The sequence below is a fragment of the Lepisosteus platostomus genome, chromosome 10, assembly GCF_059453375.1.
Source record: "Lepisosteus platostomus isolate fLepPlt1 chromosome 10, fLepPlt1.hap1, whole genome shotgun sequence".
Taxonomy (NCBI): Eukaryota; Metazoa; Chordata; class Actinopteri; order Semionotiformes; family Lepisosteidae; genus Lepisosteus; species Lepisosteus platostomus.
In genome coordinates, this window is record NC_142620.1 from 45791617 (window position 1) to 45817378 (window position 25762).

The 25762-nt window shown below is 35.4% G+C and overlaps 1 protein-coding gene and 2 long non-coding RNA genes across 8 annotated transcripts in view; 2 read left to right on the forward strand and 1 right to left on the reverse strand.

The window, feature by feature from the left end:
* The first annotated feature begins 4140 nt into the window (after positions 1-4140).
* LOC148653802 (uncharacterized) lies at positions 4141-10964 on the forward strand. Its single transcript, XR_015924844.1, has 2 exons — positions 4141-5205; positions 5822-10964. It is a non-coding gene; the product is annotated as an uncharacterized LOC148653802 (long non-coding RNA).
* Positions 10965-11518: 554 nt separating this feature from the next.
* tenm1 (teneurin transmembrane protein 1) overlaps positions 11519-25762 on the reverse strand; it is a 339710-nt gene continuing 325466 nt past the window's right edge. For all 6 annotated transcript variants that reach the window (XM_088596739.1, XM_088596742.1, XM_088596741.1 and 3 more), the window contains 4 exons: positions 24369-24756; positions 19714-20934; positions 16450-16592; positions 11519-16175 (listed from right to left, as the gene is read on the reverse strand). In XM_088596739.1, coding sequence (XP_088452865.1) covers positions 15420-16175; positions 16450-16592; positions 19714-20934; positions 24369-24756 — 2508 coding nt within the window. In that variant the 3' untranslated portion in view covers positions 11519-15419. The remainder of the gene's footprint in view (positions 16176-16449; positions 16593-19713; positions 20935-24368; positions 24757-25762) is intronic.
* The window catches only part of LOC148653804 (uncharacterized), an 84486-nt gene continuing 79575 nt past the window's right edge, over positions 20852-25762 (forward strand). The window contains exon 1 of the long non-coding RNA XR_015924843.1: positions 20852-20942. This is a non-coding gene — a long non-coding RNA (uncharacterized LOC148653804). The remainder of the gene's footprint in view (positions 20943-25762) is intronic.

The following is a 25762-nucleotide window of genomic DNA, read 5'->3' on the forward strand; positions in this document are numbered from 1 at the left end:
AGATGTGTAATTGGTATGAGCTAGTTAGTGAGTTTCTGGTCTGCCCTAAGTCAGGTGTGTACCTGAAAAATAAACAATTAGATTTAAGCAGCAGGGAAAAGGCTGCTCAACACTGGAGTTGTCTGATACAGTATCGTTTTCCCTCAGACACTAGGGAACAAATTCTTAATTAGCAGGTTGAGGAGAACCAGCATAAAAATTTTGTGTGCTGGAAGTTTTGGAAGTAATACCCTTCAACTGAGTGCAAAACAAAAGTTTATTTCAGTTAAAGGATACTGTTGGACAATAAACATGCAGTTACAGGGCTATTGCAGGATCAGAAGTCAAAACTGCTATTCTATGCCATTCCTGTGCATAAAAGAATATCTACGTCTTATGTTGTTCTGCAGTTTTGCAAGAATTAAGAAGAAGGGGACTGTGGAAATTTCAAAGGAAAAGCTGTTTAAAATGCGTTATTCATTACTGTATAAGTTATATTATACCGCATATTTATCAAACTGGGATCACTAAATGGATCTAGTTGAATCTGAAATCCTGAACATCAAAATCCTTATGTTTTGAATTGTACATCAATGCATGTTAAACTAAAATTATTTGGACCATATATTTTATTTTGAAGATGGTTAAAATATGTTCTGCACTTTGTTCTGCTTTGCTAACTAATATATTCTATTTTTTTCTGTTCACTTCCTAACTTTCATGAAGGCTTTTACTAATATTACTCTGTTTCTCATTTCCTGTTTTTTGTAGAAAATTAGATCTCAAATTCAAAACAAGTTTTTTGTGTGAAAACATTAACATTAAAACAAACTGAAGCAAAGGCATAGCAATTTACTAAATTCATTATCTAGTGGCACTCAGCTAACTTTATATCCAGTATTTTAGAAAAAAAGTCAAGAACGAAATAGTCAAAAAAAACAAGAAAAGGAGAGATGCTAAATAAAGTAGCCACTACTTGTATTTCTCTTGGGAAGTGAAAAATGTCTTAGGTAATCAAGAGAACACCTGTATGACAAAACACCTCCTTTTCAGTATTGTAAGAGGCTTTGCCTTCTGGACTGGTGCAGTAGGCTATCCAGAGAATTTGAGGGAAGAAGAACAGATAATATTGTTCTCTTACCCTCCAATGTTCACTACATGGTATTTATAGAAATAGAAAATGTAGAATATCACTATATACATTGTTAGATAACCAAATTAAAAGATGGAAAGACTCAACCAAGTATCATATTGGTTCTTGACATTTCTATTAGTTTGGAAATATTATGTCCGTCTGTTTTCAGTTCGCTTCTTCCAATTCAGGATCGTGGGGTCATCCTTCACAGGGCAGACACAGACATGCCCACATTCATGCAAAAATTATACACCATGGAATTATTCTTTTTAATTAAGCACCAATAGATCTATGTGTTACTTTGTTTCAAAACTTACCAAGAAGCAAAGCTGTTCTGTACAGTCATATTAAGTGTACCATTCTGTAAAACAAGAAAATATCATTTTTAGTTTTCTCTTCTCATGATGAAAGTACACGTCACATGGATGGCATTAGAAATGCTACTAAAAGTGTTCTGATGGCATTTCACAAAGTATCATTTTCTTCAGATTGACTTGGGACATGTCTGACTAAACAATTTGGTGGGAAGAAGAAGAATGCGGTTTGTGTAACAAAGTGAAACAAAGACCCCATAAAAACGTACTCTTGCTGTTAACGAAGGAGGATGGGTGAGTGGCAGAGGTCTAGTTGTAAATGAGTAAGCAGACACAGCTTAAGTGTCAAGAATAAAGTGCAAAATATGTATTAGAGACCTTATACACTTGAAAATTGGAAAAATAAAACAGAAAAATGAGACTCCTCATTTTAAAGAATCCTGTAAAGTGTATTCTGAGGATATCAGTCATCCTTTCTTAGGGCCCTTTTCAAAAGAATAGATTTTCCCCTTTTAGCACACAGATATTGGCACTGTGCCTTTCTCTCGGCTATCTGAATAAAAAAAAAAATATTCCCAATTCTCTGTTCGACATGTATCCTTCTCTTATGGAAAATCAGCACAGTTAAATCCATAAGTGCTAACATTCCAATTATAATTGTAATACTGTTTCAAAGACATAAGGCAGCAGTCTGGCCTGGTCAGTACTTGGATGGGAGACCTCTAGTTTGCACTGTAAACAGTGTTGGTCAACCAGGAGGTGGTGCTTTTTTGTCTGGTCCAGAGTTTTCAAGTCCAATTAGGACACATTGAGAGTCTTTCAAATTGCAAAACTGGCAATGGTAGAAAGAAAGGAACAACATTTAAGTCGACAGTTTTTTTAAAGGATTAAAAATGAAGATTGAGAGAATCTCTGCAAGAAAAAAAAAACATTTTTTTTCAATTACTCAGATCTTCTGACTCCAATTTGAGAGAACAAAGGAAAAATAAACTTTAAACCAAAGCATGCCAAGTGCGTACAAGTGCACTCTATTGATCACATAAAAGTGACACATAATGATCAATCAACACGATTAATGAACTTTGTGGGAAATGACAACAAACTAATTCTATCCAGTTCTAGCAACTGCAAATAAACCCCTCTGGAATAGTTAACAAAAATAAATAAGGCTATAAATCAATATTGTCACATAAATCTGAGGCTTTGTATAAATGATAGTAGAGACATTTACAGATGGCACTATATTTTAGGTGTACTGTACATTCTAAGACAAACTTACTGTTTAGGAGTTATGAGTGTCCAATACAGAATATGCCTTATATATGATACTACTGGTTTAGCTTGGTACAAATCTAGAACTACCTAGTGTTTGGTAGCTCAGGAGATGGTCTAGAACTAGATTTTTATTCCTGATTAAAGATAGTGCTTGCAATACATATTGTTATATTGAAATAATTCTAATATGTTAGCCACTAAGGACTGATTTATGTCTTATATACTTAAGATCAAATGGAACCGATGTATTAAATGCAAAATTAATGTACATCTATGTATAATTCATGTGAGGGGCTGTCACTTTAAATGCTTAAATGGGAAGTGAAGCTTTTGAAAGAACAGGGGTCCGCATGTTTAACTGTAATGCTTAAGAAGTGTGTTGCATTAAAAAACAAATTTTAATACTTCTTCAGGCTTCATGTGGTAACATTACAGTCAAGAAGGATACTCATATTCAACAATAGTAGCTTTTTGTGTGGAACTTATTTTTGCTTTAGTAAAGAAGTCATTATTCATGTGATTCCGTGAGAATAACATCAATATCACAGGTAAAATGGTTAAACTGTTATAACCGTTGATTCTAAGCTTTAGTTTGCAGAAAAAAAACAATTGGATGTTTGTGTTTGAAGTGAATTATTAATGTAAACAGGTTCTTGTGCTCTCCTTGGACAGCAGTATAGCTGTATTGTGGTGGGGAGGTGTGCAAACATAAAAAGACATGTTTTTTTTTTCAAAGGCAATGCTGATGCTACAAGAGCCCCACAAAGACCAAAGTGTCTGGAAAAAAAAAACATTTAAATTTTTGATTTTTTTTAGCCCACATGGCAAATTAAATCAAGCGTAATTTTTAGTAATATTGTGAGTCATTCTGTGCTAAAGAACAAGCTAAATCAATTATAATTTTCCAAAGTGAAATGAGTACAGATCTTAAAACTAATGTTAAAATCTGTTATACTGTACAAAATAGCAATTAGTCCAGGAAAGTCTATGGTGGGATAATCAGAAAGAAAACCAGCCAAAAGAGAAAAACGTATCTGGTTCTAATGGTGGTAGTAATCCAAAACAAGAAAAACTAAGATAGTTAAAACATCTAGCAAGGTCAAAGAAGTGACCAAGTGGTGAAGTCCTACCCTGAAATAAATAATAAAAAAGCAAATGCAGACAGGTCAGGATCTGCATGACAAGTCTTAGGGTGTTTGTGTTTGTTGCATTGGATGAAAATCAAACCTCCATCTGCTCTTTCAAAGACCTGAGCAGTATTTAAAAAATCCAGCTGAGGTTTTATTTTTTGGTTTGACAACACAATGAAAGACATAGAACATAGAAAATCACCTGCTGAAAAAGTAAGCACCTTCTATTCCAGAAACTGTTTAAGCTTATAACATGGCGATGTTATGAGTGCTTTGTGTTAAACAGGATCTTGCATTCATACAACTGTTTGAGAACCACTTATTGTTGCAAGTCACAGTGTTAAATATGAGTGCAGGGGAATTCAGAGGCACTCTGTGGGACATTCAACATGTGGATCATTGGTATACAGTATACCCACAAGACATTCTGTATGTGTTTGTTTATCACCAGAAACTGATGGTCCCTTCTTTTCTGCAGAATCAACAAATTTATTTTTGTATTCACGAGTAAAGTGGTGTCTGATGTGAAAATAGAAATGTGTCCTGGGAAATGGGACTTACTGAAATTTTCATACCAGATCTTTAGGAAGAAGTTATTAACAGATCACCATATGTACTGTATACTCAAACATGTGATCACTATTCTCTCTTACTTGTGCCTCCAACATTTTTGGGTAATGATTCTGTTCATTTACCTCATTTCCCTGAGTAAGAATCTGATAGCTCCTGAAACTACCCACAATGAGGTTTGAGTCATTATTTCAGGTTACAGTGTAAATTGCATATTTACACTGTACTGTAATGTTTCTATTTCCTTTGTGATTTTAGTGCTTGATAGGATGTTGAACTTGTACATCCAAAATCCATCTTTGATTTGTCAGTGACTGTCTAGATTACAGCCCAAAAACCTGTCCATAAGCATTTTGTTGGTTTTCTAGGTTTCAATATATAATAAACAACAAAGTTAACACAATTCATTCTTAAACTGGTGTTGAAGGTTTTGACAGCCAGTCAGCCTTAACTACTGCCTTAGAGAAGCCAGCTGTTGTTGGTCTTCATGATCATGAGCTTCACCTGACAGCTAAGTTCCTCCTTATTTATATGCGTCCCCCATCTTAGCAGGTGAGGGAGGGTAGCTAACACCAGAGCAAGAAACAGCCACACCAAGTGTCCCCTGGAGAGCGCCACATAGAGAGACAAAGAGACAGGCTGACCAAGCCGAAGGTTTGAGGCTCAGCGACAAACAGCAGAGAGGCTGATAGCAGAAAACTGAAAACAAGGACAATGAGTCGCAATAAGAGCAGCTAAGCAGCAGCCTGAGGAGCCACCAGTGGCTGAGAATTTTTTGTTTGCACTGACGAATGTGTGCAAGGTAGGTTTTGTTGGAAGAATCAAGGGCACAACAGAGTTGTCAACTCTCAACCTCTTAACCACACTTCTTTCTTAGCTTATAAGAAAGGTTTTAATGAATCCATGAAAACATGCTAAATAGTGGCATTTAAGAACTGGAGGTGGTAATTCTAAAGATGTATAAATTATTTGAGCAGTGACTTACTCAATATAAAAAGAGTGTTTTGTATATATTTTAGATGAGATCGCTTTATTTGTTATATACAATTTCTTGCAGTAGGAATTTGTCTTTTCGCATACCCCAGCTTGCTCTCCATGAAGAGACAGGCTGGGAGAGAGAAGGTTGGGGTCAGAGCGCAGGGTCAGCCATTTATACGGCGCCCCTGGAGCAGCTGGGGTTAAGGGCCTTGCTCAGGGGCCCAACGGAGTAGGATTCCTTTTGCTGGCTGCGGGATTTGAACCGGTAACCTTCCAGGCACCTCCTTAGCCACAGTGCCACTGCTCCAACCCAAAAACATTTTATTTTGTATAAAACTAAAATGTTTATCAGTATCAGTAAAACTAAAATGTATCAGTTAATGCAACCAAAAAACTGTTTCAGCTAGGATGCTGAAATGATGCCTTTGCGGTCTCACAAGGTTGTGAAGAGGACAGTGAAGGGCAAATCACCATTTGAAGGTGTGGGAGATGCAGTGAAGAGAGACATTGCACAAACAAGCTTGCAGCTTTCCACCGATGGCCTGAATTGAACTCCAAAGGACACAGCAAGATTGCCTTTGACAGGATACCTTTTATCTGTTTTGCCAGAAGCAAATCACAGCTGCTGCACAGAACCTAAACTAAAAGAAAAAGCCCACATTGACTATAAAAGGCAATGAAAGTCTTATTCATCCTCATCTGATAGTCTTGTTCTCAGTTGCTTTCACTCTCCCTCAGATCTCTTCACTCTTGACATCAGGAGTCAAAACCTAAGGAAGCAGATGTGATTCCTATAAGGGAAGTGTTATTTTTGTTATCTGGGAATTGTATTGGTCAAGACTGAATGTGCCTGAGGAATCTGGAGAGTTTTGTACTCACTTGTTGGCAGTGATAATGAGAAACAGCAGTGCTGAGTCTTTTTTACACATCACTGTCATCAAGAGAGTATGAGTCTCAGGACTGAAATGACCAAGAAACTGCAAAGATAGAAAGCTTCAATGTCTGGAGTAACTTGTGAAAAAATGAAGTGGTCTCACTCTTGATGTGCTATTCATTTTATCATGTATAAAATATGGAAAGGTCACAACAATTTCAATTTTCAACATGAAATTGTGGTGTTTGTGAGGAGGTTAGAAACAACCACATTTTAAGCTGTGATGTACCAGTACATATTCTCTTATGAAGTCCTTTGAATAAGGTTTAACATTTAGAGTGATTTGTTGTGGAATGCTGATTAGTAATACAAAGTAATACATTTGTAATAAATCAATAGTGTCTTTTTATTAGTAAGGATGAAAGATGAGAATTAGTGTTTGTTTTAGTCACCAATTCCCATGTATGTGTCATGTAAATGTGAAACACTAATGATGAGTAGTAAAATTACTTTTACTCCATTGACTGTTGAAATGTAGCTGTGATTCAGTGCACATTCAATTCATGCGAAGAAAACGGAAAATGACCGATATGAATTTTAAAAAAATACTGTACAGGAACAATCTGAGTTTTGAAGAAACGTGCTGTTAGACATGATAACTGTATGTTGTAAAGGGGACGTAGGTTTGATTCTTGCTTTGTATATCTGTTGTTGTGAAGTTTGTATGCTCCATCTATTTAAAAGTGGGCTTTTAATCAGTGCTCCAGTTTCTTGCTAATTGGACACACTATTTAGGTTTGATTGCCTATTCTAAGTTATCCTTTTTTTACATAGCCCTGTCATTGATTTGGTTTCTGAACTAAGGGCATGAGCAGTTGTTTATTTTCAGTTCTGCTTTGCATCCAACACATCACTCCCAAAAAACGTGACGACTAGGTTAATACTGTCTCTAAATTGTCTCTGTGTATGGGATCTTTGATGGACTAGTGTTGCATCCACAATGTAGTACTGCCTTGTGCCCTGTGCTTCTGGGATAGGGGAAGGGTTGCCATGATGCTCTCCAGGATTAAGCAGGTTTCTGATCATAGATGAGTCTGAGATCTGTGTGATCATGAAAGTCATATAGTATAGCATACGTTACTCCAAGGTTGGATATTAAGAATGGCCTTGAGTTAGTTTCTGTATATGATTTTAGGGTGTTATTTTCTAAGCTTTTTGATTTTTGAGAATGAGAACAACATCTCTTAAGAATCAGAATGCAATGTGAATACTGTGGTAGATACTGCTTTTAGCTACCAAGGTATGAGTAATAATAAAGACAACAAAACAAGTGTAGTTTAATAGTAGCAAATTATTTTTACACTGATCCTTCATTTACCATGAGAACATGTAAATGTACTATCAAGACAGAACAAGCTACAGTGTGTTGTGTGTTAATGTAACCCACAATAAAAGGGGTTGTAGAGGACTACTGTAGGTACAGAAAAAAAAGATCTTACCAGCTTCAAACCCTTAAACCTTTAATTGAATCCATTAAAATATTATGTGCCTATATGAAAATCTAGTACAGTTGAAGGTGATCTGTTAGCAACAGTATCTAAAAAACGGCAAGCGCTGAAGATTTATTGCAAAATAATACAATATTATCTCATAATCACACAAAAATATTTTTGTCTTCTGTGGCACTAACATGCTTCTATAGAAATCAGCATTGTGAAGCAAATCAATTTGTTGAGAAAACAGAAGGTGCTATACTAAGTTGCACCACCATTTGTTTCTGTGATCCATGATGGCTTGGGTCCATATTTTTTGTTGGACGCTTGTGATTTTAGTGCCCTCTTGTGATTACTGTCTTCCAAATTGACTCTTCGGCTATGCCTACTATCAGTGTATTCCAAATTTCATAGTTTCATGTTGCACAGTTTACTGTTTTGTATGACTAGGCCAGACCTTTATGATCCTAGGATTTTCATTCCAGGTGAGCTTTTGATTATATAATTGAACCGCAAATTTAAATAGCTAGACATTTTTGAGTCTTTTTCAATTTGGGAACTGGCAGATATGTTAATTTACCTACCAAAATTGCAAATATGAAAAAATGATTAAAATGGTCACATTATTTGTAGAAATGTGGAGTTCAATTAAGAAACTGAAAAGATAGCTGAATTGAAAGCTCACTGACACTTAGGTCAACATAATCAAGATTGAAAATGCCCAGATTAGCCAAACCAGTTTCTCTATACCCACTCCTCTACAACTGCAGGATTTTACATTTTACTGAGTAATCAAAGCTCTGTGGGAGGAAATGAGAGAAACTAATTTACTCAGTGAGAGTGGAAATAAAGTGTTCACATAATCATAATTTCAGATATTTATTAGACCTAATCAAATGCAACATTATTTTTTATTTGAATAGCAACTTTTCTCTTGATTGTATAATTGGAATAATCCAAGGGCTATTATAGAGAACTATCAATTTATGAACACTTTAAATGTAACATTAGGTAGTCCAAAAACAATAATTAGTGTCTAAGAAACCACTTCAAATGAACAGAAGTCATGTCATTTTTAAAATACAACAGCAAACCTATGAAAAAGTTGTAAATATTCATAATAATAATTTCTTACACTTACTGTATATAACACTTTTCTGGACACTCCACTCAACGCGCTTTACAGGTAATGGGGACTCCTCTTCACCACCAGCACCCACCTGGATAATGCTAGGCAGCCATTATGTGCCAGTACTTAGTAAATATTAGGTAAGCTAAGTTGCTTCACATTAGAAGCACGCTAGATAAACACACATACTTTGTGTCATTTATTGTATAAATTTTCAGTTCACTTGTATGACATAATTTGTCATATGTATGGTATGTTGATTTTGTATTCACTGTAGGCATAAAGGAGATCACTAAGATTCTCTCTCATTCTTGATGGTTGTTATCTATGGATGTAGCCCAGTCAAATCAATCATGCTTAATCAAATGATCAGTCATATCACACAGGTATCGTTATTTGCTCCTGCATGCATGCAGTCACAGTGTTAAATTGATGAAACTCCATGTGCTTAGTTGCAGCTTTAGATTTGGTAAAACAATGTGGTGCAAGATCAAAGCATGTTTTCACGGAAATGTTCTGATTGGAAGCTATTGAGAATGGTGTTGAAACATCGCCTTGCTTGTGTTTGTTTTTGCAAAGAGAGTGAGAGAAGCTGCTGAGGTGATGAATGTGCATGTAAACCGTTATATTATTAATGATTTTAAGGGTTTCATTATCTACTGTGTTAGGCAACATATCAAAAGCAGCCCTGTAGACAACAGGGGAATTCTTCTGGGTTACAGGAATATTACTGGTTAACTGGGTCATAGACATCAAGTTGAACGACAGGTCAGATGCATCATCACAGTAGAAATACTTTTTGACTGTGTATTGGGATTGACTTGGTTGTGATGGAGGATCATGCTTCTTTTCCCATACTTTAGTGACACAGCTCTCCAGCTCTGACCTCCTGAACTTGGACTATATCTGTTTCTAGACATTTCCTCTCCTGCTATTTCTGTTACATGCACAGTGCAAATAATTCCTGGGCAATTCTTTGGTTTAAGGTGGTATACCTTGAGGCAACGATGAACTTCAAAAGGGCCCAAATCAAAGCACTACATAAACTTGTAAAATAAATCCCCAAAGCCCCAGTTCCCCAAACCCAAGTGGAAACATTGTGGAAACAAACCAAGAACTGCACCTCCTATCATGTAATTCTAATTCAAAGCTGTGTGTGTGGGGTGACATTTACCCAGTATTTCAAATAAATTGATAGTAAATTGTATTTATTTGCTAAATTCAAATCAGTAAGAACAAAATCAGGCTTTGTGATGACTCCAAACAACACATCACTGGACCTGAAACAAGTGGTATTAGAAACCAACTCTGAAACAAAATATATATTTTATCAGCATCCCAAAACTGCACCCAAACAGAAAAATACTGCCTTTCTGAAGACACAAAATGAGTAAGTGCTAACCTTCACTTTATCATTGTAAAGAATTACAATACCACAGAACGTTTCCAAAATCTTTCACTTTTCGTTTTTCTCTTCCAAGGCCCAACATTACAGCTCCACGGTATAATTTATTTTATAACACTAACAATAGCTGAATTTTCCACTGTGTCCTGGATAACAACAATCAGTTAAACTTTCTTTTGTAAAAAACAACAACATAAAAATGTAATTAAAAAAAAACACATAATTGTACGATATCCATTCACGTTAAAGATTTCTATTTACTACATTAGGACTTTCTTGATCAGTGGGATACAGTTTTTGTACAAAATACAGTTTTTGTTTGTGGCTGAGTTATTTCACTAAATTTAAGACTAAATATAACTTAAATGGCACATGAACACAACTTGAAAAATGTTTCTAACTCATAACAAGCAGCGTATATTGGTTTCAGGCTTTTATTTTTACCTTTTGGAACATAAACAGTCAAAATGTCAAAAACACATTCTGCCTCACCAAGGTTATCAGATGATTTTGAGTCAAGTGCCTTTTTATCCTCCTCTTTTTCTTTTTGCTAAATCTATTGTTTTACATAAGTTAAAAACTTTAAAGAAAAGTGATATGGTGACCAGCTAATTGTCCCTATTAGTGTGAGCTCTGTATATGATATGTTACAGTGAGATTAATAAAGTGCTACAAAACTATATACTAATGGTGTGAGACTATTAACATAGTGTAAACAACTTCTATTCCCTTATGTACATGGTAAAATGCATAAAAATCAAGACACTGCAAAGGCAAAAAGAAGTTGTTCATTTTGTCTTATTTTCTTAGGACATTTTATACTCACATATAATAAAGACTCAGATAAGGTTACAGATCACTGGTGGTGTGTAAAAATCTAATTATATCTTCTCCTTGCTTTCTATATAGAGTACTAAACTTATTATATTCTAATTTTAAAGAAGCTTGTTATATACTGTATGTTTTATTTTTTAATATAGCATTGTGTTGTCACCTAAGGTAATGTCTGTAGTAATGTTGTTTTGGAATTCTTTATGTAGAGTGGGAAGAAAATCTAAAATATTCCAATTAAAATAGGTGGCTTTTCATTAAAACACATTAACTTGCACTTTTATGCACAGTGCAGGTTTCGTTTTTCACAATAGGGAAAACAATGTAAAAATCATAGCATGGCATGGAGTCGTTAATCCTGGTCTAATAGTATAAAGAAAGAAAAAAAAACAGTACAACATAAGCTTCATTTGCACATTTATTTTTTAAAAATTAAAAGTTCAAAGTAAGTTTTTCATGAAATTTTGACACTTAAATATATGAACTTCTTCTTACTATTTACAGCACGTTGCTGTGGAGCACTTGTAGAAAATACATGCCTTGGGTATGAAGCCCAGAGAGAAATTCAGTAGAGCATTTTCACAAGAGCCTGCACAATACCCACATTTCAGCCACAGGAAGAGAGCAGGAAGACGTCACAGGAATGCACTGTTTCCTAGCAACAAGACTTCCATTGTACTAACCCAATTTTCTGCTCAGGTAGTGTTAGCATTGGTAATAGTGAGTTGAAAGAACAAAGAATTTTTTGGGAAAAAATATTTGTCAAATACATGTTTGATCCATACATTAAAATCTGAATAGGTTAGTTTTTCCTGCATACTGTATGTTTTTAACACCTTTTAAAACTTTCTCTATCACTGACAAAAATACGAGACAATAAGAGAAAATGTTCATATTATTTTTAACCTTATGTATCTGACCAAGGAATTGTAAAGAAAGGAACATTGAAGAGGTTACAAAAGAAACCATAAGGCAATGCAACAAACTTTAAGGAAATATATTTCAATGATTTTTACAATACCACAAAGAAAGAAACTGTACAAATTAACCTAAAATGACTGTAATTCTCAAATTAAGAACTTAAGATACTTTGCTAAAACAAAATAAAACAAAAACTGAATCTGTAGTAATGACACCAGAATGTATGAATGCATGCACTATGTATTTTCTATCAGTGCACAATGTTTTGGCTTTAAACCACCAAATGTGTCATGATTCACAGGATGTTTACACACCTTTGGTAAAGCCTTAGTTTCACAGTGCTGTCTTTCTTATACTTCTCATCTTTCGGTACAGCATGTAAACAGATTGCCTGAGAAAGAGTATATTCTTCCTCACTCTTCAGAAAAAGTGCAACAATTTGGGTTTCACAATGACTATGATAAACTTTAAAATCGGACTTTGTTCATCAATTAGTTTGGCTAATAGGTTGGAGTCCAAACAAAAAGCTGTTACCAAAACAATAAAATAACGACAAATGTACAATTGAAAGGCGTATTTGAAGTTATTAGAAGTACTTTTTGCTTATATTTTGCCATAATGAAGAAGCCATATTAGACCAATGGTATTGTTAGTTTCTGATTTAGACAACACAACTTAATTTAAATCGCATGAAGAGATTCCTAGATATAACAAACCACATGTATATGCAGTTGCATTCTTTTTAATAATGACAGTGTGTCATCTGTTGTCAGAAGAACAATACAAAGTGAATGTTTTTAAATACCGGTGCAGTGTATGAGTTTATAATTCTAAAGATGTACTATAGCTGCTATTAAATACTGAATTCTTTATAATTTTGCTCTAGTAATAAAAGTGGAGAATATCTGATGACCAGATATTGGAAGCAGGGCCCAAGGAGCATTTGTGACAATTTAACCTAGTACTGCATTGTTAAGAAAAAACATATTTGAATGGACCACAAAAACCTATTTTTTATTGGGAGATTAATTATAAAATATGGATATAAAAATAAGATTTATGTAATGATCCTTCATTGAATGTGGAGGTGTATAATAGCAATAAGTGTTACAAGTATTTCTTACCACTCTTTAGTTATAGTGATTTTCCTTCCAATTGCTTGACATTTAGTTTAAGAAGGCTAAGAAGTCTTCTGTTGCAATCCTACTATATAATCTCTTTGTAATGTTCCCCTATATTGAACTCACAGCAGCCAGATTGTTCAAAAAGTATTAATGTCTATATTGTTTGCTTTGCAGTTTCAGCAGTACTGTGCATTCTCTGTTATGAAATTAGTTTTTAAAAAGCATTATAGATATGGACATGATGAGAGAAGGTTAACAATTTTTCAAAGGCTTTTCTTGAAAAGGGAATGGTCAGATGTGTTTGTTAAGAATACTTCAGCCAGAAGGTACAGTTCACTTCATCTGTAGTAGTCTTTAGCAATCAGTACATCATTCCATGTCTTCAGAATGTGAAACCACTGCATTCAAGATCTTTAAAGACAGCACTTGAGGACTTGGTTTATCAGATGTCAAAATCTTTTCAGAAAAGAGAATAAGTAAACCAACTTGAACACAAGACTTTGTTCGGAGAAGCTGTATTTAAATATAACTTAATCTATCACTAAAATCAAGGGTGATACTCCTATGAGTCAATGAACATACCCATTTTCTTCCAAATCAATGTTGTGTAATAACTTGTTTATATCCATGATGCTTCCTTTATATGGTGTAATTCAGGTTACAAAAGCACATCTTTCTTAATAAAACAATCTAGATTACTAATATTTTGCAACTGAAAAAAATCAGTTACAGAAATTGACACTTGATGAATGTCTGCGTAGTTGTCAACACTTCTCTGTCTAGTAAAAGAAGGGTATCTTTTAATCATACATGAAAACACAGATGGACAACATATACTGTATAAAGACAATAGAATGGTATGTATTTTTATATGAGGCACCTCACTTCAATTTTCCTTCAATAAGAAATACTGTACAGGTGAATGCTTGCACAAGTTACAATCATGTGGAATCTTACATTACTGAAATGATTTAAGAAAATAAAGCAAATAACATACAATTAATACTTCCATTAAATATGTGCAGGGGACTGTCTTATTAACTTCTGAACAGTGAGTGATGATAAAGAGCTCTGGCACTATGATAAGAAATGACTTTTGCATCCCTAAATGGGATATTTTACAACTTTGTTAAGCGAGTGAATATGCAATGAAAAACACTCATTAAACGGAATAAAAAGTTTCAGTTTACGACTGATTAGTTTTTCCCCCACTGGGTCTAAAAAAACATGGACTTGAAGAACATTAAGATTCTCTTCTGCTATTCCACACTTAAAAGATATTTGTTTTAAACAAAAAGGCACAAGCTCCACCCAAATTATGCATTATATACCAATAATGCACAGATAATAACTTTAATCTGTACTGTAATGCATTAAATAATTTGTAGAAAAGTAAACTCTATACAGATTTTTAGCATGAATATTTGTAGCAATGTTTACTGTCTGCAAAAAACTGCGCCTACAGATTAACAATAATATTGATTATAATGGGTGACGACATATTGATTTTAGCACTTGTTCTTGTTAATGCACTTGCTATTTACAGTTTCTTGTGACTAAATGTATATATTCTACTCCATTGTTACCATCATAACTTCAAACACTGAGCAGAGGCAGACGGAGTGTTGAATTAGGGTGACTGACATTGGAGGGCTTTGTAACAAGACCTCTCTCCAGCATTTACCAACAGATTTTTGCTTTAGTTTTAGACTAGCTCAGATGTCTTAATTTATTGAAAGCTTTAGAAGCTCTCACAAGTAAGTGAGGTTTATTGACTGATTTCTTAAGGACTGGAAATACTATTTCCATCAACTTTATTTTTTCTAAATGTAATTTCAGAGAATTTATGTCAATCTATCCTAAAAGGTGGCATTTAATCCATTGCTCCTGTTTGCACGTTTAAAAGTAATTTAATGAAATGATCTGAGAGATACTTCTGCATATCAAGGATCAATGCAGGGCCCTCTGATTATCCAAAAGCCCTCAAATAAAATGCTGAATAACCTGGAAATTTTAGCAATTTGTAATAACTCAGCAATCCCCAGTCCTCCAAAGCATGGGCCACAAATTTAAATGAACTCCCAATGGAACAATAATAAAATACCATCATTTGTCACATTTAAAGGCAGTTGGAAATGATTTCTCCAGTTTTCTTTATATTTACAGAGTTTGTCATTCTAGAAAAACAGTACAACAAATCATTGAATGTCTAAAAACAGGCAGTCTTTGGTGAAAGAAAGGCAGGCAGTCTATTGTCACTGTTACCTCCTTCCTATTTCACTCTGTCTCATGAAGTGAATGTTGTTGGCACTGTCAGAAAGTTCTAGGTTCTGCTCTACAGACAACACAAAGTATCCATCATAGCCTGGGACCCTCCCCGTAGTTAGCAGCTGCTGCTTCTCTCCCTCTGTCCATGCCCTAATCCCTTCCTCTCCTTCCTGCAGCCTCTTCTGTTCTCTAGTCCAGGCTTGTTCTACTGCCCTCTGCCTGGCCATTTCTAAGACGTGCACTTTTTCTTCCTCAACAGTGGCCCCGTAACGAATATTAAAGCACAAGGCCCCGTGCTGGAGCTGAATATCGGCAAACCGTCTAGTCCTTCCATTCACCACTGAGGTCATCTGAGACACAGTCACGTTGACACCGTTTTCCAAAATGCGCCCTCCACCAGTGTTGCCAATCACTGCCAGGTCACCTTCCAAAGGCCCTGACTTGATGAAGTAATGGGTATCTTTCCCATCAATGGTGAAATGGAGGCCACTCAGGTATCTGGCATTGTTCAGGATAGCCGCAATCCGCCTGCTGTCATCGTTGGCAACTCCAATAATGTCAGTGGATACAACGTCATCCAATATAGCAAACTTCACACCTTTACCGAAAACTGAAGAAATGGCGGAAAACCCGGGCCTCCTGTCTTGGCATCCTTCCTGGATACCACTGATCTGGGTCATTGGAAGCCTCTCTAAAGAGATGAAATTTCTCAGTTGTTTCTGGAGCTCACATTGAATTCCAAGGACCACCTGTTGCAAAAAACAAAAACAAAACACAAGTCTTTTTGTTTGCTCTCAATTATAAGCATCCAATCATTTGGTGTATTATTATCACCTGAAATGCCTGTAGTATTTATTTTACAGTCTTCAAGGGCTGATTGGTCTCCACTCATTTGTAATCTTCATTACTTTCTTATTCAACACTAAATGTGTACTACTGCCAGTAACAGTTGGCAACTCTTTCTTGGCTTTGAGTTCCATACTGTATATGGAATAAAAAAGGTGTGATGCTTATTTTTTTTACCTTACTTGGGTCCCAGTCTTGTGTTTTTGTCTGAGTTTTCATCAGCTCGTAAGTCTGCTCCATGTTTTCTACATCAGGTTTGGGGAATCCTGGAACTACATTATGAAGCTGAAATCCAAATAGCTGCAACCAGCTTCCAATGTCTAAAAAAATACACAGTGATAAAACACAGAGGTTTTATATTTGTTTCCAAACATTTTCAAATATAAAAATAAATGTCTGAGCACTCGAGTTTTTAAGATAATTTCATATATACTTTTAAAATAGAGAAAATACTATTAATAATAATAACAATAATAAAATAATAATAATAATAATAATAATAATAATAATAATAATAATAATAATAATAATAATAATAATGTTTCTTTATTAGCCCTATACAATTTCTTGCATGAGGAATTCATCTTTTCGCATACCCCAGCTTTTCTCCATGGAGACACAGACAGGGAGAGAAGCTTGGGGTCAGAGCGCAGGGTCGGCCATTGTACAGCGCCCCTGGAATTAAGTTCTACCTCTTGTGACTGCACTTTGTTAGTTTTTTAATGCTCTGGTTGATTTGCTGTATATTTCCTTGTAATATGCAAGTATTGGCTGATGTTTTTATCATGTAAATGTTTTTGTAAATGTAAATACATTTTATATTGTGTAAATGTAAATTTGTAAATATTGTAAATGAATATTTAACAAAACATTTAAAGTAAAATAGTCATTTAAAAAATGGAAAGAGTTTTGGTGTAAGTACAGAGCGAAATGACAAAGCAGTGATTTTTATATTAAACTTTTGGAAGATATGTCAGCTTGAATCTTATTATTAAATGGTGGGATTGTGTAAAATAATGTTGTATCATATAATGTGAAGTTTACCAAGAAAAAACATGAGAAGACTATACATTATATATAATATGACATACAGATGCAGCCATCTAGAGTATGCGAGGTGTCAGTCGGTATATAGCAGTAGGCACAGCGGTATCATGGACAGTACTGAATTTTAAAAACAAATCTGATGTAGGACTGCACTATTCTGTAAAAATGAGGTGCAGCAAATCCTTAAAGTACCAGAGTTGTGTGTGGTTGTCAGACAAAGGTTTACAGTATTAGTACTTTCCCACGCAAATCATGGTGTATTTCATCAAGTGCAATGATAACATTGTTGAAACATAATGTTTTTACCACATTGCTACCATAACTTCAAATAAGATACTGAATGTCGCAATATTGTATAACACTAACATAATTATTGTTTTTCTTTAATTAAATATACAGAATTATTAGTAATTGTGTACAAACAGTAATTTGAATACACTTTTAAATGTTTTTAATTAAAAAATATACATAGTGTTGTTAAAAACATATATCAGAAAATATCTGAAAAAGAAAAAATAGGCCATATTAAAATTAAATTTGAGTAGATTTGAATGTCTTTTTCAGTCACACTGTAAGTTGAATTTTAGCTGATCAAAGTCTGTACTACTGCATATAAAGCGTTTTTCTTTAATCAAAGAAAGGTTTAATACTCACACAAGATGCCTTATTGTATCCTATTTTGAGTTTGTGATATTCTGCTTTAAATGGTCATATTTAGGTACAGTATTGCCTATAAATACTGTACATGTTGAACAATAATTCTTACAGTATGAACTCATGTATACTACGCTTATATTGTATTCTAGCCTGTGCGTAATTGCACACAAACAAAAAGCTGAGTTTACTAAAAATGCAATTAGGTAATTGAATACAATTTGTTAAAAACTTCACAAACAGCAATTCTTAACCATCAGTGGATTGAAAGAAACAGTACCTGATAAAAAGATCTGATAAAAGAAAAACAAGAGATAGGATATAACACAGAGATTATTTTCCATGTTCTAATTTGGTATCATAGTACACACGTACAGGTGAAACAGCTAACTCACAGTTCCTTACAAATATTCAGAGGTTCCACTTTTACATTACTGTACTGTATATAAACCGATAATTTAAAACAGATCAAATACATTACAAGGTCTTCATTTGATTTTTCAGCTCTTCATCCCAGAATCTGTAATAAGCTTTTGCTTTGTGGTTGATTTTACTGTCTTTCAAACACAGTCTTTGAGGGAATGTCAAACCATCAATATTGGATTGAAGTGAGGGGATTCTGCTGTTTTTTTCACAGAGTTTATTCCCTCTGTTTTAATACTAGACATTGCTGCTTAGTGTTTGAGATCACTGTCCTTAACAAATCAGTGTCTAGATCCATAATGATCCCTGATGTTACTGTTATTAAGTAAACAGTAGAGAAATAAAGTACAAATATGTATAAGAACAGACCAGTTTAAGAACATACTAAAGTCTGTTCAATTAATGTCTAGCTCTGCGGTTCCAGGTTTTTCCCAGCCCAGTAAAGATTCAATGAGCACCAGGGATTCTCCTTAAGGAGCAGAAAACACGTTTGCCACAACACAATATTTACAACAAGATGTAATTGATTTATGGTATACTGTTTTTTAGTTTCTCAGTAATTTCATGTAAGCTTTCGTTCAGTGTTTTTTAGTCATATTGTTTTATTTTTCTAAACACTTCTGGTTGTACCACTACCAGCTATAAAAATATATTTATATAGCTGGTAGAGTCACACCCAAAGAGGGCTCCACAGCCAAAATGTTGTGTTTTCTTTATTCTCTTTTCAGCATGGAATAAACCTATATTTATATTCATCAATTAATATTGTTCACAACATTATTTTCAGCTATCATAATTTACCTTTAGTTACATTTTTCCATATTAATATTACATATTAAGTGAATTTAAAGTAACAGTAAAACTGGATAAATTAAGCTACCATTTCACTTACATCTTACGCACCACAAGTGCCACCTATCAATCCTCTTTGCACAGTAAAGGGCTAAATTAAACTCTTTCAAATTCAGATGACACATACTAAATGAAGCATCTTAGAGAAACATGCAATATTTTCCCCAAACTTCCCTTTCACCATTTCTGGATTTGGACATCTATGGAAAACTATATCCTGATAGGAGACCATAAACTATTCCAGCACAGAACTAATCATCATTTTCAAATCATTTTCAAATGTCCTGCACAAATTAAGCAGTGCATGGTGGGCTGATTTGTGAAGAGATACAGTAATTAGTGGCCTGTACCTTCTCTTTAACTTACAATTTCAGTTCTACCAGAGCAAAACATTGTACAAGAGTAAAGCCTGAGAAGGAATTTATTACATTCTTTGAAATAAATTTAGTCAGAGATCTTTCTTACCTGTTGTGTACTGTGTGACTTCCTGTAAATCCCCAACTGGATAATTGTTCCTAAAAGAATACAGGTTAAAAGGCTTTGGATGTAAGCTCAGTTCTTTCCACAAGTCATAGTTTGGGGTGGTCCACCGTCCTGCAATCACATCATAGTCCCTCCGACCAAGATGAACCAACTTGGTCAGGGGGTCATAAAGCCCCCCATGGAATCCGATGATTATTTCAAAGCTAGGGTTGGAGTCTTGGTATATATCTCCATATGGGGTGTACAGTATTTCTTTAATTATCTGTCCTTTGCTGCTAAAAACAGCTAAAGGAGTTCCAGTGTTATCGCAAGCCACGTAGTACTCCTCACCACTGCTTAACTCCATGGCAATCAGATGCCCTTGAAGGTCATAATATAGGGATGTTATCTCAGAACTGCTGTGGTTGTACATGTGAGTGACTCTTGTTGGTTTGGCAAGATCGGCATAAAAAAACTGGAGGTGCTGCATTAGGTTTGACTTGCTTGCCACCCGTCGACCCAGACCGTCATAGTGGTACTGCACACTCCACTCCGAAGCTTTGTTGTAAGCTCTGCTCAGTAATCCGTTAGAATTATACTCGAAGACATCATTACCCCGAAGACGAAGGAATCCATCCTCATCCATTTTGTACTGTATTTCACCCAATTTTGTTATGCGATCTCGTAGGTCGTACCTCAGTGGCGTGAGTCGTGCACTGTTGCCATGGCTGAGCAAGTTAATATTCCCATTCAGGTCGTAGCTGTAGCGCCATTGTGGTCTGTCATTCACTGACACAGTTTGAAGCTGGCTGTCTGCATCATAATCATAGGAGTACCGCGTGATGTTGTTGTCGACACCTATTCTGATGTCACAGATGGTGGTTCGGCCCATATTGTCATACTGAACTGTCATCCAGTACGCAATGGACTTCAGGATTTCATACTGGACTTCCATTACTTGTCCGTTAGCACTGAATATCTTGGTGTGCTTCATTACATGCGTGGTAATAACTTGATTGAGATCGTAGTTAATAACACTGAATTTGCCAAACTGTTCAATCCTTCCAGAAACATCCACATAGCGATAGAGGTCAATTGGCAGTGGAGTCTCGTTAATCATTGCTTGCATGCTGGTCACTCTGAAATTATTGTAGCTGTAGTCAAAGCGGGCGTTTACGAGACCCTCCTCACTGAACCTGAAGATCTGACGCCCAACAAGAGGCCCTGTGAAGGTAATTTTTTTCTGAGTGAAACAGAAACAATTTTCCTCATTTTATAAGACAGTACAGAAATTACAAAAATGTGTAACTATTTTTGTAAGATTTACAAATTTACATTTTTTTTGTCAAAATTCAGTGCTCAGAGCTGTCACAGCATTTTAAAACTGATAGAAGAAATGGTATTATGATGTGTTGTCAGTTTACATTTCTAAGCATGATAATGTATATATAGTAGCAATGAAGAGCTATTTAAGAAATATAATTGAATTTCATTTTGACCTGGAAAGAACAGTTTGTAAACTAGAATTACAGAAAAACAATACTAACCATTTTTTTAGACATCAGGCCATTAGCTACTTGCTGTACCAGAACAGGTGTGATCTAAATTAGCTATAAAGAAAACAGTTGAATTTGAACTTAATGATGTGTGACTGTAAAACCCTTCTAGCCTTGCTGATGTAAAACCCTTCTAGCCTTGCTGAACATTATTCAGTCTTTTAGAATTTGTTTTTGGGAAAAAGTGAGAAAAACAGATTCTAAAAAGGTTACCATAGGGGTCATCAGCAAGTGTTTTTTTGTTGTCATTGGAATTTCATGCTTCAGAAAATAGTGCTCTTCTGATGTGTTTTGTTTTCACTTAGGGCCCTGAATTTTAAAAGAACCACGGTTCTTTGCAGTTACTTTAAGCCTTTCTGTATGAAACTTGAAAGGGTTTTACATGTAGTCTGACCAAGTGCCTGTGCATTTGCTTTTAAGCAAGATGCATCTCTTCTTGAGATATAGAGTTTTTTTATACTAGCTTAAAAGTCAGAAAGTGCATCAAAACTCATCAGTGAGAAACTGATTTTACATGTGTGACATCTTCTGAATAATTAGCACTTTTCTCAGTTTCCCTCTCTAAAAATCATTATTAAATTCCCAATATTGTGTCAGCTTAAAAATTGACATCCCTGCTTTGTTAACTCTCAACCAATGAGTTCCATAATAATCAATTTAGGCTGGCTAAATCTCTCTTAATTTAGTGAATATTAAAATCCACTTTAAAGCTGACCAACAATATTACTTGCTGCTTCTCCAGCTGCCCAGATAAAACACAGATAGAACTTTTTACATTCATCAACTTATTTGCAGGAAAATGGAAAATATTTTCTTTTCTATTTTTCTAAAGACAGTATAGACTACTTCAAAAATGTTTTTTCAACAAATGCAACATGCGTGTTTAATAAAATGATAACAACAGATTATGGTTGACATTCCTGAGTGTCTTCAAAAAGGTCAGCTGAGTCTTTTAGAGGAGATTCATTTGTATTGTGTTATTTTCACATTTCTTTTTATAGATTACGAGATCTCGAGGTTTCATTTCTGTTTATGTGAGTTTTAAATCGAACACAATTCTGAGCAATGTTTTTCAATACTAAAAGCAGCATTCATGTGCGGTAACTTAAACTTGGTGAATCAATTCTAAAAGGATATGGGAGGATCCTTCAGAATCAGGGGAGAATGGACGGCAACCTACTCTGCTTTGAAATACAAAATACGTTTATCCCAAGAGTGAGCACAATTTCTCAATTCAGAGAAATGTGTGTACCAGGATTTTAAATTGGTTAATAAATAGAAAACAGAGAGTACATAAAAGCAGTGAATTCTCAAACTGAGGGTTCCCTTCCCTTCTCCCCCTGGTGTTGGTCTGGTGTTGGCCCTGATTTTCTTTCCAAACTATTCTGCCCACCAAGCCCTGGGGCGGAAAGGGTTCCCAGAGCTCAGATCTCCTTCCTCAGTGCCCTTAAATTTATGCTGTTAACCCCAAACCTTAGACACTTCATACTATCATGAGAGAAATACTATTATACTGTAAGTCCTTGGTCTGTGCAAGTTTTCCTCCATCCTTCTTTTCTCAGATGATTTCCCATCTATTCAACCTTCAACCTTGACTTAGATTTCAATAGAGGAAACTTTCCTTCCTTTAGGTCTCTAGAGATCGTCCTTGGTTCTAACTTTTCACACCTCCTTATCACAAGCCATGCTTGGCTGCATTAAGATACCACCATTTGCTGCCGCCCTTATTCAATGCAAGCTCCTCAACCTCCTCGTTCACTTAGCCTGCTCTATGCATATTGTTTCTTTGAGGTGCACCATAACTTATCTTCTCAAATTTGCTTCCTCCATAACATCTGGACATGGACACCAACTGCACAGTAAATTAAGGCCATGGTTCCTGTACCTGGAGCAATGGAACAGAATTGTTTCTATAATGATGACCCTCTGTTTCCTGATGACCTCCAACTTTTCATTATGCTGCACTATCCATTGCTTTACAGCCTTCATAGAGGATAATTGCTCACAGCTCCCCGGCCTCATGAATCTTCTCAAATTCCTCTGTAATATTTTGAGAATTATACCCTATCATCATCATCCACTCTTCATTAGGGTTTCACCTTCAGCCAAAATGTCTGCCCTCATTCAGCACTTATGTAATATATCTGTGGTACACATTATAAATTAAGGTGCTTTAAATCACTATCACAGTGTTTCACGAGCTATACTGTAGCTGCATATATCGTCTGGTGTTCTATGTGGAACTAATTCTTAATACAGATTGCTCTTCCCTGTTTCTCAAACCAGATTTGCAGCCTCCCCATCTTCAGAAATATTTTCTTCTGTAAACTATGTCACCTTCATGGATCATTTCTGCAGAGCACTGCATCTCAATTTTTCCACTAATTATGAGTCCATGCCAGTCTCTTGGACCGCCATCCCTTCTGATCCAATGTTCTTTGAATCACCTCTGGTTCCTACACCACTTCCTCAAAGCGCTACCTAAGCTGGCTTCAGCACCAAATACTTCCCAGCCATTCTTTCAAATGGTTTGGCACTCATTGAGGAATCCCACTCACTGCATTTAATCCCTTGAGCCATGCTCCTCTGATGTAATGGACTTTTTATTAAACCCAAACTCAATCCACTGTAAGCTCGCTGACCATGTTGCATGATTAAGGATTCTGCTTTGATGTTATGACGTTCTCATTCATTCCATTCCTTTACCCTGTCTGTAACAATATTTCTTCAGAGCAGTGTGTCCTGAACCTTCGCTCTTTAGTTGACTTGGCAATGTTACTATGAAGTAAACTTCTTGCAAACTTCACATTTACTTTTTATATGTTCAGTCCAATAATCATACCTCTATTCCTATTCTTTCTTTAGTTTCCCAAACTTTCTAATTCTGCATTAGCATTGAGTCTCTTTTGTTTTTTTTTTTGGGTTGTTGTTCACCTGAGCCGGGTAATTTAATAAAGCTATTATTACTATTATTAAATGAAAGTGTTAGTAGTTAATAATATTTAAGTATAATAAGCATTAACATGATAAGCATTTAATAATGAACTCCATTAATGGTATTTAATTTAAAACCAATGAGTAAAACTGAGAAAGATTTATTACCTGTCTGCCGGTATCTGATAGTGCAGATGAAACCCTCATGCATCAGGTGGATAGTTTTGACCACACCAGAGGAGTCATCATAGGTGAAGGTGACTAGTGTGGTGTCATACAGGACTTCAGAGAGGCGCGACTGCCTGGTATATCTGTACAGGACACGACGCCCTGTTCCCAGGTACAGTGTCTGAAGCAGACGGCCATCGTGAGTGTAATCCTGGATCACAGAGGTGCTGCTGTCTGGAGGGGTATAGATGTTTCGGTAGCATCCCACAGACAGCATAGTTTGCAGGCTGTGACGTACCATACTGGGCATTGTGACGGACACGAGTCGGTCTGTCTGATCGTACTCGAAGATGTACCTTCGCTGACTGTGCAAAAGTAGCATTATAGACTGTAAATAGAAAGAAAAATAGACCAAGACATTAACAGAAATCTTTGTCAATTATATTGTTATTATTATAAGTGAAAAATACAGTTTAATTGCTTTTTTTCCCAGAAATAAGAGCATTGCATTGCCAACTAGAAGGTTCTTCAGGCACAGATCTAAAATGTTATCCAATATGTTATGCCTGGGGACCTGAATTCCAGTTTTTGTGGTATCTGGTCTTCATTGTTAAACATTAAATAGTTATAAATATATGCTTTGAAACAGGATCTGAATGGAAGGTACTATTAAACACACATAGTCACAAATGATACATACTGTATAGAGTATTATCTACAGGAAATAATTTAGAGCAGCATATAGTAATTGGTAAGAAAAATACTGCATCTTCCATCTAATATCAAGTTTGGCATCCCTGAAGAGACACTATTGAGACAACACTCTCCATTCACTGTCAGAAGGCTGCTTATCCTGGTGAGTCTCATGGCAATCACAGGTATAAGACACACAACATCCTCTGGATGGAACACCAGACTATCACAGGGCGATTTAGAAAGGCAGCATGTCTCTGGGAAATGGCAAGACACTAGAGCATCTGGCTTCCATGTAAACACAGAGAGCATGCCAAAAACTGAAACCGTACTAAGGACTCTGGAATTAATAAGAATCTCCTATTTAAAAATAAATATAAACTACAGAAATTGGAGGAGACCATTCAGGTATTTTTGCTTGCTTGGTTAGTAGCTTATTGATTGAAACATCTGCTTTAGTTTCATGGTTGTGTAGTTTGTTCCAGATCTCGATAACCATTAGACTCCCCTGTTTTCAGTCCTACAGTATATGCATACCCTCTTCATAATGGAGGAAAATGTATATTTTGTCATCAAATCAAAAATCAGTTCTGGCAAATAAAATACAGTGAATTCTTTGAGGAGACATGCTTAACCTATTATAAGTAGGAAAAATAAATATTAAATACAGCATATAAACATATTTTACCATATTTACATAT